The sequence below is a fragment of the Ovis aries genome, chromosome 2, assembly GCF_016772045.2.
Source record: "Ovis aries strain OAR_USU_Benz2616 breed Rambouillet chromosome 2, ARS-UI_Ramb_v3.0, whole genome shotgun sequence".
In the NCBI taxonomy this organism is placed as follows: domain Eukaryota; kingdom Metazoa; phylum Chordata; class Mammalia; order Artiodactyla; family Bovidae; genus Ovis; species Ovis aries.
In genome coordinates, this window is record NC_056055.1 from 29,549,790 (window position 1) to 29,563,821 (window position 14,032).

The window sequence follows — 14,032 nt, forward strand, 5'->3', positions numbered from 1 at the left end:
CGGTAACACAGAAGCAGCAGAAAAGTAGGGGAGGTTGCCAAGGGTCACGAGCACACTTTTATCTTTGATTGGCGGAACCACTCAGACTTTTCTTTATGGCGTCACCAACTACCTGCCGGTAGAAAAGCCCCGTCTACGTGACGTCACTCCCCGCTGACCAATGAAAGGCCTCAGTCTGCGGGCCCCGAGGAGGTTTGTGGGCCCTTTTTTGTGAATGAAGCTCCACGGAACAGCCCTCCTGGGGTCCCCAGGAGCCGCGGCCCGCTGTGCTCTGGCGCCTCTGCTGCAGCGTCAGTGGCCGCGGTGGGCGCGCGCGGTTATCCCGAGCAGCTCCAGCCGCTGGCGGCAGCACCTTCGCCTCGGCCGCGCCAGCGGGCTGCGGGCACCTGGGGGCGGGCTGGGGGGCGCCGGCAGCGGCAGGAGGCGCTGTAGCGAGGGCTGCTGCGCGGGTCCCGCGGCGGCCGCAGGAGGGAGCGGGGCAGGCGCGGTGGGCCAGGCCCCTCCTCCGGCTCTCGCGCGGCCACATCCCGCCCGGCTCCGCCAGCGCCTGCCGTCGCCGCAGCGCCGCTCCGCGCCCGCCGCCCCGAGCGCCCGCGCGCGGGGTTGGCGGGGGCTTCGGCGGGCTAGTGGGCGCGCGAGGCCATGGTCGTGGTCCCCTGACGGGCCGCGGCCGCCTCCATGAAGCGGAAGAGCGAGCGGCGGCCGAACTGGGCCGCCGCGCCCCCCTGCTCGCGGCGGTGCTCGTCGTCCTCTCCGGGAGTGAAGAAGAGCCGCAGCTCCACGTCGCAGGAACTGCACCACCTGGACCAGCAGGACGATCTGTACCTGGATATCACCGGTGAGCCGGCAAGCGAGAGCATGGCGGGGCGCCTGGGACACGCGGCGCCCGGCTCGGGGTGGGGGGGGTCCTAGCCCACCCACCTAGGGCAGCAGAGGCGTCTCCCAAGGCCCTACTGACACGCCTCCACGCCACCCCCTAAAAGCACTAGTCGGCCACACCCCCTTCAGGAGCCTGGCTCTGGGAGCGCCCCCCTACCCCGAGTTTCCATCTGCGTTTGTTGAGAGCTGTAACTTTATCTGTTTTGCATCCTCCTACCCCAGCAGGATGGCCCGAGGGTCACCTTTCTAAATTGCTGGCGTCTGTTCGGCGCCTCGGGATTTTCCTAAATTCGAGTTGATACCGCCTCCTGGGTTGCAAGCTCGGTTGGCCCTTAAGGAATCTGAACCTCCGAATCACTCCAAAGGATTCCCCGAGCGCGCTGAACGCGCCGGCACCCGAGCTGCAGCGTTTATTTGGCGTTTGCCAAACCTCCGCTGCTCTGTGGGAAATCCCGTCTGGGGCGGCGTTCCTTGGCCGGGCGCGGAAGCCAGATCCTCGCCCTGGTTCTCATTGCACTCGTCCTCTCCCCAGCGCGCGCACTAGCACACCCCAGACCTCGGGATAATTCCCCTGTCTTGCTTCTGGAAGGAATGTCACATTGATGGCACTTGAACCGTTCAGTGTGATGAATGCCCGGAGTTGTCACTTCTGAGAAATTGCAGGTAGAAAGGCAGCCGTTTGATAGCTGCTTTATTATTAGTAACTCTTATACAAATTCTTGAAGACTTCATAAATACAGTTTGGGAGCCGTCGGGTTTGCCAGGATTGACCCTGAAGCTTGTGGAAGGCGTGTAATGTGATGACCTATGTGGAAACGCTTTGTAAACACCCCAGCTTAATCTACATTTGAGAGAATTTTCAGTCCGCTTTCTGTGGCGTGGAGTGTGTACACCTCGGTGTGTAGGGTTCTTATTGATGTAAACTGTTTCCCGCTCATAGCCTTTGATAAACCAGGTGAGCTGGAGTGGTCAGAACATTAATTTAGAAAATGTTCAAACACAGAAATTTATTAGAAATGTTTTTAGATTGATGGGCAGTTGGAAACTAAGGTCCATTTCACAGAAAGTAGAGTGTAGAGCGGAAGGTTTCTACATTGAATAAGAGGCCCGTGGGGACTGGAGGAGGAGGGAGGAGGAGGAAGGGGTTGCGGTAAGTCCGTGTCTTCACTGGCACCTGCCCAGCTCCACCTTAGCGCCTGGCGCTGAAGGAGGTGAAGCCCTCTTGCTTAGGCTGTGCCCAGGCCCCACTGGTGTGCACTGCCGAGGAGATGGCCCGGGTGAAGGACACACACAGTCCTTGTGTCTTGTTATATATACCTCTTCTAAGGACCTTTTTGAGTAGCATTTGGTTTTAGGACAAGTAACGCTTACTTGGTACAGAATTCTTAATTCCAAAGGTAAACAGGAGTATTATATATAGAGAAAAGCTGGTCTCAGCAACCGGATGTCGAAACCTGGAGGCAGCTTACACTGCTAGTCCTTTGTGAATCCTTCTAGAAATAGACTGGCATGTTTACATGTATACATTCTCTACCGTACCCAAGCCACCGCAGCATACAGTACATTGTTTTGCATGTCCTTTTCAGTGTTTCTTAGCAAAAAGATTGTTCTGTATTAGTACGTGTAGAACTGCCTCATTTGGTTTTAATTACTGCTTAGACCAAAACAGATATGAAGTATAATACCATAAAGTAGGATATGTGGATTTAAATGTATACATATATACCTTTAAATGTCTATGTTTTAAAGGAAGTTTCTGTCAGCCAAGTCATTGGAGTAAATTTTCCTTCTTTATGGAGAAAAAACTGCAGTGTGGCTTGCTCTCCTGAGGTAGTGATCAGTGAATTAATGTCAGAAGATATCACCAAGCAGAATATTGAGGCAAGAATTGGTGCACCGTATATAATCTCAATACTTTTATTTAGATTACAAGCCCAGATAACGGAAGGGTCTAATCTCGACAAGATTAACCCAAGGGCTTAAGGAAATGAACTTCCCCTAGAATTCCTCCATGTATCCCTTAGTGACAGTCTTGTTTTCCTGGGAAAAATGATACTAAATCAGTTTGTTTGGATGTGATAAGTGCAGTAACTTAGGATGCAAAGTGGGGATTTGTTTTTATTGGGTTTGTAGGGAAGGCTTGAGACCTCATCCTCAGCAAATGGCAACCTGGTACCATCCTTCTCAATTTGTTTTTCCCTCAGTTTTCTGAAAATAGTGTATGCACGTTTTTAAAGTCAAAACAGATGTATGAATATAATTAGTCTCCCTTTCTTGTAACATCTTCTTTCCCTTCAGTTTTGTACTCATACTTAAGTTTCTGCAAACTGTGCCATACCAGCAAGAATGGTTCTCTTTTTTTGTGTGTGCTCCCCTCTCCTTCCCACAAGAGTGGTCTTTTTAATGGTTGCGTATTTTTGCATTGTAGGGCTTCCCTGGTGGCTTAGTAGTAAAGAATCCGCCTGCTAATGCAGGAGGAGATTTTAGTTTGACCCTTGGGTTGGAAAGATCTCCTGGAGAAGGAAATGGCAATCCACTCCAGTATTCTTGCTTGGGAAATCCCATGGACAGAGGAGCCTGGTGGGCTACAGTTCACGGGATCACAGAAGAGATGGACATGACTCGGCGGCTAAACAACAAATTGTTGCATTGTATGGCTTAATTGTCATTTATTTAATGCTAATAAATAAATGGTTATTTGGAGGTTTTCCAGTCCTTGCTGCACACAGATAGCATCAGTGTGCTTATCTACCTACATGTGTGACTGTGTCATAAATGTGAAGTGGTCAGGCCAGATTTATTGAGTTTTATTCATTTGTGAGTGAACTTTTAGGGCAATTATGAATAATGCTGCTACGAACATTCACATGCAAGTTTCTGTGTGGACATTTGTTTTGAGTTCCTTCGGATACCTACAGGAGTAGAATTTCTGGATCACATGGTAACTCCATGAACTGCCAGACTTTTTTTCCAAAGCAGCTGTACCACCAGCATTCTCACTAGCAATTATCAATTATTCCACATCTTCACCGATACTTGTTATAGGATTGTGAAGATTCTTTCCCAGTGGGGTTGGTTTGTAAACATTAATATACATTATTCTCCCCACTCTGCCTTTCAATATATTACCTTTTAATTTTTTAAAAACTTTGGTCCCTTGACATTTCTGTTACAATCTATCTTATCTGTAAGTTGAATTCCCATAGATCCCAGGGTATTTCACGTGTGTACATTTAACATGGAATGTTTAATTCCTGTTTTTGCTCCTCTGTCCTTTGTTAGGTGGTCACTATTTGTCTGGCCCACCTCCGTGATAAACTGGGCACTACTCTTAGAAGGAGCAGATTGACCCAGGTTTTATTCCTAAGCAGACCCCATCAACCTCTCATTAGCCATTCACTCAGTTCTTGCCATATGCAGTGGCATGAGTGTTACCTGTTTTCCTGCTGCAGTATCAGTGAATCATGTGAAAGAAACTATATGCATTAATGCTAAAGAGAAACTGAGTAAAGATAAGATCCTAATGAGTTACCAGTTAGGAAGCAGGAGGAAGAAGGGAAGTGAGAAGGGCTTTTAGTTGAATTTGGAGCTAGGTATCTGGATGAGAGAAATACCCAGGGAAAAAGTGTTGGATACAGTCAGGCTCTATTTTTTTTCTTTTTTTTTTTTTTGGCCACAAGGCTTGTGGGATCTTAGTTCCCCTACTTGAATTTCCTGGACCACCAGGAAATTCCCCACAGTCAGGTTTTTTATTTTCCTGTGAACCTCCTTGAGGCCAGAAATCTGAATCTTTTTGATTGGTATATATTCTTGTCCCTTAAATAGGACCCTCCATGAATGACATAGCACATTTCCTTTCCTCTTTATTAATATAGAAACAAAATTTAAAGACTATACATTACTGCATAATCTCTGTGTTTGATAATTTATAGGATTTAATAGTTGGTACACATCTTCAATTTATTTTACTTTAAAAATTTTTTCCAGACTAGTAGAGAAAATTGACGGTAATTACTGCCTTAAAAGATTTTCTTGGTGGTTTGTCTTAAATCGAAGAAAAACTCTTTTTCAGTGTCTGCCATTATATTCTACTGTTTAAAGAGTATATTGTAACAGTAAATAATTTTATTGGAGAAGCTCTAATTGAGGTCAGGGTTGTTATTTAAAAGCATTAATTCATGGTGTATTGGATACTCATCAAATAAAATTGAACAGATATAGCATTGATCTTCCCCCCTTCTTTTTGGGATTTTAAAAATCATGCTAGATATCATTAGACAGGGAAAATTTATTCATTAGTTCAAGAATTTATTGAATGCTTATTGTGTAAAATAATCATGCATATTCATTGTTTGCAGTGATAGAAGCATAGTTTTCTTAATAGAAAAGGAATGCTATTAACCTGGGGCACTGATTAAAGAGGAAATAATTTTTCTTCAAGAGTTTCATGTACTAGGTTACTGAGTTTTAGTAACTGAAACTCATCAAAGTCTGTAATGTTCATTTTTCTTTTTATTCATGACATGTGTATACTTACTCTGTGCATAGTGTGAATTTATTTCCTTGATTTGTGTACTTGCTTATTTCTTCAGCATCTTTATTTCTGATGGTATCATGTTAGTCATCTGCTTTGAGTTTAATTCTCAGGCAACAATAAAAAGGCGGACACTTAACACGTTTCAGTGTTGCTGCCACATAGAGTGTTTGGGCATAAAGATGAAGGGAAAGTAGAGTAACTGGCTTACAGAGATGGTATTAATGCTAGGAGCTGACAGTCAACACAGATTAACTGCTCTGTGCCTTAGAATGAGAATGGATTTCCCCAGATTTCGTGAGGGTTGGAGAGAGCTAGAAGGAAACCATTTTGTGGATTTTTAGGATGGAAGGAAGGCACTGGTGCATACCAGTGACATTTCTTGGATATTTCTGACGTAGTCTCGGGGGAACTCTGAATTGACTGGACTGGTGTTTTCTGGAAGATTTTTAAGAGATTATCTAGAAATTTCACAGTTGTCCATTTTTCCCTCTGAGGAATTCGAGATGTAATTTTAGCAAAATTGATGCAACTTCTTTTTGGGAAAGTCTTGATTACCTGCTTTTTATTTCTGACAGATAAAGCTGCTTCACAGTTATATGTAAATGATTCATTGAACATCTAGTTATTCCTCTGCTACTTTTTAGATGATGCAACATAAATAGTATTTATAAAGTTGAATTTAGAGAGATGAATAATTATCTAGTAAACTTGGAAAAGTAAGCAAGCTAAGTACACAATTCAGGTCCTTCCAAGCTCATGCTATTAGGTTGGTATGAAAGTAATTGTGATTTACATTGTTGAACTTTCCTGCTTGATATTGGAATATACTCTTAAAATGTGGTTATGTTATACGTATTTTAATGTATATTTCTTGCTTATTTTTGCTAATGACTTATTACTTGCTGTTTATTTTATACTATGGAAATCAAAAAGCAGATTTAAGTGATTTTCTTATTTGAGTTCAAAATGGATCATAAAGCAGTGGAAACAACTCACAACATGAACAGCGCATTTGGCCCAGGAACTGCTGATGAACGTACAGTGCAGGGGTGGTTCAAGACGTTTTGCTAAGGAGACAAAGCCTTGAAGATGAGAAGCGTGGTGGCCGGCCATTGGAAGTTGACAATGACCTATTGAGAAGATCATTGGAACTGATCCTCTTACAGCTACAAGAGAAGTTGCTGAAAAACTCAAGCCATTCTATGGTCTTTGGGCATTTGAAGCAAATTGGAAAGGTGATAAAGCTCGATAAGTGGGTGCCTCAGGAGCTGACTGGAAATTTAAAAAAATTGTCATTTTGAAGTGTTTTCTGCTCCTAGTCTATGCAACAACAGTAAACCATTTCTTGATTGGCTTGACGTGTGACAAAAAGTGGATTTCATAGACAACTGGCAACAACCAGCTTAGTAGCTGGACTGAGAAGAAGCTCCAAAGCACTTCCCAAAGCCAGACTTGCACTGAAAAAGGTCATGGACACCGTTTGGCGGTCTGCTGCCGGTCTGATCCACTGTAGCTGTCTGAAACCATTACATCTGAGAAGTGGGCTCAGCAAATTGTTGAGATGCGCTGGCCAAAAACTGCAACACCTGCCGCCGACGTTGGTCACCAGAAAGGGTCCAATTCTCCACGACAGCGCCTGACCGCACACTGTACAACCGGCGCTTCCAAAGTTGAACAAATTGGGCTATGAAGTTTTGCCTCATCTGCCCTTCTCAACCTCTTGCCTATCAACTACCACATCTTCAAGCATCCTGACAACTTTTTGCAGGGAAAATGCTTCCACAACCAGCAGGAGGCAGAAAATGCTTTCCAAGAGTTCGTCAAATCCTGAAGCACAAAATTCTTACGCTACAGGAATGAACCAACTTATTTCTCGTTGGCAAAACCGTATTGATTGTCACGGTTCCTATTTTGTTTAACAAAGATGTGTTTGAGCCTATTTATAGTGATTTGAAATTTTTGGTCTGAAACCACAGTTACTTTTTCACCAACCTAATACTTTGCAAGTTGGCCGTCATTAGAGCCCTAACTCTTCCAGATATTTCATTCCTTCAACCTGTAATGAATACCTACTCTGGCAGGCTTCCCCCATCCCTACCTGCACCCCCCCCCCCACCCACCCCTGCCTTAAGTGCTTAAAATAAGTTACTGCTGGAGATAGTCCCTGCTCTCATGGAGGTGATGTTTTCTGCCTTATTTGAAAAAATAAAACTTGGAGGGTTTGAAGGAGAACTAGCCTGTAGGGGAACCATAGTATGGTTGAAATCTCTGGGGAAGAAAAACTGATGGTAGAGTTTTTAAAGAGCTAATTCTAGTAGTTAGGCTCCAGGACACCAGGGAAAGCTGGTGTCTCTCCACTCAAGGACTGAACACAGCTAGATTGTTAATAACCTTTTGGAGCCTGAATTCTCTCCTCTGTTTAAAAAGTCTGCAGAGTTGTTGGGAGAATGAAATGAAAGGGACGCATGTTAAGTGCCTGGCCTGGTGCCTCCATGACAACCAGGGCTCCTAAAATGGTCTCTGATATATTAAGTGTGCCAGCAGTGGGCAAGGCAGGGGGTACAGCGGGCATGCTGAGACAGTCAGTCATGGTTGGGAGGGTTTCAGGCTCAGAATCAAACATTTCCCTCACATGTGTGCTTGCACAAAAGGTTCGGTGACTCAGAACAGTGAAAATGCAGTGTGTTCCTCGCCCTGCTTCTGAATGTGATCTTCAGGGCAGAAACACTCCAGATGAGGCTGGCTCAGTATTTGTCAGAGCCGCGGAGGAGGCTTGGCGCCGAGTTGATAATCTCTGCCTTGGGAAAAACGTTAACGGTTTCTCTTCAAAGATTTCTTGTAAGAGGAAGAATAAAACAAAACTCTTCTGAGGCTATTGTTATGTATTTTTATTATACTAAAGAGTTCATATATTGCTTACTATTAAATCGTAACTAAGCTTATGGGGGTGGAGCTGGGGGTGGGGGAGTTCTTCATAAAAAATGCAAAGATCTCATGGGAGAGCCTCAGGTAGAAGGTTATTTAAAGTTAATTATTTACTGATGAAGTACAAATTGTTCAGAGTGGCTAACTTAAATCTTGACTGTGCTCTAGTACCTTCGTTTCAAAGAGTATTTCACAGATCCAAAAGCGTTGATACTGGTGGTGTTCTTGGCAGACAGGGTGTTTGTTTTGGGTAAAACAAATTACCTTTCAAGAGGCCTCTCTAATGTTTAATGTGTGGCACAGAAACCTAATTTATTTGGAAGGGGTGGGAGTCAGAAAATAATATAAATAAGATAAGAAATGATAGCTTTAAATCTACTTTTTTTTTTTTTGCTACACTGGGAAAAAACAATTTTAGTAGCCAGTATTTTGTTTTTCTTCCCATGCTAGCTATAGAATATTTTTGATCTTAGTAAGTCCTTTAAGGCCTTCACATTAAAATTACTTTTATAATTGTCTTTAAATAGAAAGGAAAACTTGGGTAGATTGGTTTATCTCTGTGTCAAAGCTGGTCTTCACTTAGGTCAGACACATTTATGAGTGAGGTAAGTAGGTGCAGGGGTTGCTGAGGGTGAAAAGTGGAGAGATTGTATTGAAGACAAAAAGAGTGGTGTAGCAGGAGATAACCAATTTTCAAATACTGTTTCTTTACATTTTTTTATTTTTAGCCTCCAAGGTTGTTTAGTCTAATTTATTTAATTTCTCGAAGTGCTGACTAACATTAGCCAGGGATTAACTTAGAAAACAATTTCCAAAGTGAAGTTGATTTTGACTTCTGATATACAAGGTTATTTAACTGGAATGTGTACATCTCATCTGGATTCTCGAGTTTATTTGAAAGTTTTAAGCCCTTCTCTCTCTCTCTCTCTTTTTTTCTATAGCTTTTCATGGATACTGCTCCAACAAAGGTATTCAGATCATTGACTATACTTTGCAGTTCTTTGATGATTTTAAAACTGTAGATTTAACCTGTTAGTTGTGACTCTTGGTTCCATCCCTTCCTGTTTGTTTGTTTTAATTTTAGTCTTAGGTAGCAGTTTTAGTTTTTTTTTTTAACTGTAAAGTATCTTTCATGTTTACAACTTAAGTTGAAATCTGTCTTTATATGAAAAGTTCTGTTGGTTTCTGTTACAGATAATGCTGGAAGTAGTTGCTGTGATATTTTGTTGGGTTAATTATGAGTGCTGTATTTTAGATGGTAGATGTTTTTGGTAATACTAAATTTTTATTTAAAATGAATCTTACTTTTGTAGGCATTTGCTGAAAGGATACTTAGAATGAGTTATTGTAACAGCTGTTCTTGATCCCTACCCTGCCCCCCACAGGTTAGTTATTTCTTGGCATTTCTTTGCTTAGTGGCCAGGCATATATCTTACAGTGTTTGATAAGAGGGAAATCTCATGAAATGCCAACTTGAACTTTGGGAACAGGGGACTTCTTTTATATCCTATTTTTAAAAAATATTCTGATTCTTTTTGATTTTCAACTACAGTTATTTACCAAAAGAACAAATCTGAATGGCCCATATATTATTTTCAGTTAAACATTTTCTGACTTTATTCTCTTCATCTTTTATTCAGCTCCTTTCTTAGTATCATTCATATTCTAGAGGAGCAGTTCTGTTAGAGTTCTTTATTCACCAGTCAGTTCAAAAATTTGGTCCGATTGTCTTTCAGTCTGAAAAGCTGAACAAGTTAGGCAGGGTAAATTTGTTCTAATTGCATGATATAGCATATTTATTTCATTTCTCAGATAGTTTACTTTTATACCAGTAAATTTGGTTGACAATGTACTTTGCACAAAAGAAAAACATCTTGTTCCTGATGCTGATGATATTTGTTGTTCCTTCAAGTTCTAATTTGAAAGTAAAATTACTTTCTTGGCACTGCTATGCAATTTATGATATTGATCTTTTTATATCCAATCCATAATGCTATAATATCATTACAGATTATGAATTCTGCAAAGTCCTTTATTTTAGGACCGTCTCAGCTGAATCATTCTCTGCATTTTGCTCATTTATCCTCATTTGTATTCGTATAAGTTGTGCTATGGAATTTATTTAACAAATATTTATTGAGCAACTGCTTTGAACAAGGCACTGGGCCAAGTATTACTGACGAAGGGAGGAGGGGATGTGAAGATTTAGTAACAACATGCTTGTTATCACTGAAAGATTGAGAAAGGAATGTACTCTTAAGTCATTATCTCAATGAAGACAGGCAATGAAGGAATAAGTCATCATTAAGTAATTTTGCTCTTTAGATTTAAACAGCGTTAGTTTTATAGAAACTTGTGATGGAAATGTCACTTGATAATTCCTACACAAAGTGAATTATTTTTTTCAATATGTGGTGAAAATGATCTGTCTCATGGTGTCTTTCTCGTGCATGTTTTTAACCTTTAAAAGAAACGAGAAAAAGCTTCATTTTGGTATATAACTAGTCATTATATATATATATATATAATATGAATATATGCATGTGGTTAACAATATACTGAAAACTATACTAAAACAGCTAAAGTGAAAGGTCTGGATTCCAATTAATTCTGTATCTGTAATTTGAATGTCAAAGTATCACATAGGACATAATTTAAAATGAGATACTTTGTTTTATTTTTAAGAATATCTTATTTATTGGTAAAGGAGGTAATTACAGAGCACCTTTTAAGTTGAATATTGCTTCTTAAATTAGAGGCACTAAAGATGAAGATGGTTAAATATTTTAAGAACTAGATTTGGTGTGTGTGACTTAAACTGAAAAGCATTCTGATTTTCACGTTCTTTTATAGGTGCTGAGGAAGAATTGCTTTGACTCGAATGTGTAACAGAATTAACATTATGATTTTACATTTTGAGAGCTGTTCTCAACTGCTCTTAGAATTTTATATTGTACTATTGTCATTAGCTTTTTGGAAGCATCAAGTGAAACAAACATCTTAACTTGCATTTATTTCCTTTTTTGACAATAAACTCAAAAAAGCTTAGAATTTAGCTAGCAAACACAACTGAGGTTGGGATTTTAACTCCACTATTATATTCTAATTTGAAACTACTGTTTTTTTTCCTCTGTTGTATTTTTCTTATCTTTCTTTTTTATTTTTTAAATTGTGAAAATAAGATAACACATTTACAGACAACTTGGAAAATACAGAACAAAGTTACATATAGTTCTACTGTACATTATAATTGTTTGTTTTAGTAGATAAATTAAGATTTTTAATTGGAGTTTCAATATCAAACTCTGAGAAATGAATAGAATGAATGTACAAAGAAGTAGAATATAGTAGACCTGAAAAGCATTATGAACTAATTCAACATAATTAAGATTTATACAATTTTCACACAATAGTAGGATGCAAATTCAAGTTCCCATAGACTGTAAGCTTAGAGACACTGGAACATATCCAAAGACATAAAATCAGGTGCAGAAATTTCATCCTCTAAAGGTATTGAAATTATACAGAGAGTGTTTTCTTATTACTGTGGAATTATCTTAGAGATCAGTATCGAAAGATATTTGAAAATGACCCACATATTTTCAAGTGCAGGGTGACATTTACCAGAAGAGATCTATGGCTTAGCCATTGAAAGTCTCAATAAAGTTAGAAGACTGCAGAAACACAGAAAGTGATTGCAGAGAAGAGAGCATTTGAATGAGAAATTAGTATCAAAATGAAAAGTTAATATCAAAGATATTTTTAAAACTCCTATGTATTTGGAAATTAAATGTCTGCTTTTAAAATGAGGGATATATCTAAGAAGCCATAATAAGGAAAAATTGGAAAATTGGAAAGTAGAATAAAAATGAAAAGAGAATTTACCAGAATTTGTTGCATGCAGCTGAAGCTGATCAATGTAATTAAATACAATGTGGAGTCTTGAGTAATGTATGAAAACAAATAATGTACACTGGCATAAAATTTTGTGAGATTTGAGCAAAATCTGTACTTTAGTTAATAATGCTGTATTACATATTAATTTTGTTTTTTTTTTTTTACAGCATAATGTTTCTTTATATTCTCAGAACTGGATTAGAAGTTTCAAGGGTCATTCAATTTTTTTTTTAAATCACTAAGACAGAAAACTTTCTACACTTTTAGCAGCAATACTAGATGCCAAAATACATGGAAATATATAAAAATTTTGAGTGATTATAAATTTTAAATGTAGCATTCTATTTACACTGAGTCAAATAAGTGGAATCAAAATGTAATAAACTTTTTAGCTAGCAAAAATTCATACATTTAAAAAAATATATACATATTTTATATATTTACATACATAAAGAACATTAAAAAAAGAAACCAACAAATTGGAAAACATAAATTAAATGAAATGGGAGCACTGAATATGAAGTAGAAAAAAATGAAACTAACTAGATAAAAGATCATCATATAGTCTGGGTATTTTTAAACATGGCTGCATCTTAGAAACACATCTGGAGCTTTGAAGAAAAACAGTACCGGGGCATTTGTATTTTTCAAAAAGTTCCAAGATAAGTCTGATTTGCATCTGGATTTTAAAAAGTAATTACAGGTTTTTCTATTAATGATAGTTTTTGTGATACAGAATTCTATTATTTTTCTATTGACCAATCATGATAGTTATTTCATTAAGCAAAAATCACAACAGTAGAAGACATTTATCAGTTTTCACAATCAATAGCTTCACAAAAAATAAAATCATTATAGTTGCAATAATGATCTTATTATAATAAGATCATTATAATTGCAAGCCATAATGGAAACATGATTAACCTAGCAGTATAAAATAGTCACATACAGTTTGGGGGATTAAGTAGAATGATGTTGTAAGTGGAAGTGCATACATGATATTTTCATCTGCCCAGCCAGTCTATGTCTTTTGGTTCCTGCATTTAATTCATTTACATTTAAGGTAATTATCAATATGTGTAATCCCACTACCATTTTTTAAAATTGTTTTGGACTTATTTTGTGTAGGTCTTTTCCTTGCCTTGTATTTCCTGCATAGAGAAGTTCCTTTAGTATTTGTTGTAAAGCTGGGTTTGCGGTGCTGAATTTAGTTAACTTTTGCTTGTCTGTAAAGCTTTTGATTTCTCCATCAGATCTGAACAAGAGTCTTGCTGAGTAGAATATTCTTGGTTGTAAGTTCTTCTCTTTCATCCCTTTAAATATATCATGCCATTCCCTTCTAGTTTGTAGAGTTTCTGTTGAGGTATCAGTTGATAACCTTATGGGAGTTCCCTTATATGTTATTTGTCATTTTTCCCTTGTGGTTTTTAATATTTTATCTGCCTTTAATTTTTGTCAGTTTGATTTGTCAGTGTATGTCTTGGGGTGTTCCTCCTTGGGTTTATCCTGCCTGGAACTCTCTGTGCTTCCTGAACTTGATTATTTCCTTTCCCATGTTTGGAAAGTTTTCAGCTGCTATCTCTTCAGTATTTTCTCAGGTCCTTTTTCTTTCTCTTCACCTTCTTAGGCCCCTGTAATGTGAATGTTGGTGTATTTAATGTTGTCTCAGATGTCTCTTAGGCTGTCTTCATTGTTTTCATTCTGTTTTCTATATTCCGTTCTGTAGCAGTGATTTCGACCATTCTGTCCTCCAGGTCATTTATCTGTGCTTCTGCCTCAATTATTCCGTTGATT

At 39.2% G+C, this 14,032-nt stretch overlaps 1 protein-coding gene across 10 annotated transcripts in view; it reads left to right on the forward strand.

Moving 5' to 3' along the window:
- The first annotated feature begins 522 nt into the window (after positions 1-522).
- Positions 523-14,032, forward strand: part of CDC14B (cell division cycle 14B) — a 132,132-nt gene continuing 118,622 nt past the window's right edge. For 9 of the 10 annotated variants that reach the window (XM_027964219.3, XM_042243033.2, XM_042243031.2 and 6 more), the window contains exon 1: positions 523-838. In XM_027964219.3, the coding sequence (XP_027820020.1) occupies positions 679-838 (160 nt within the window). In that variant the 5' untranslated portion in view covers positions 523-678. The remainder of the gene's footprint in view (positions 839-14,032) is intronic. The other variant, XM_060409056.1, reaches the window with a different exon arrangement.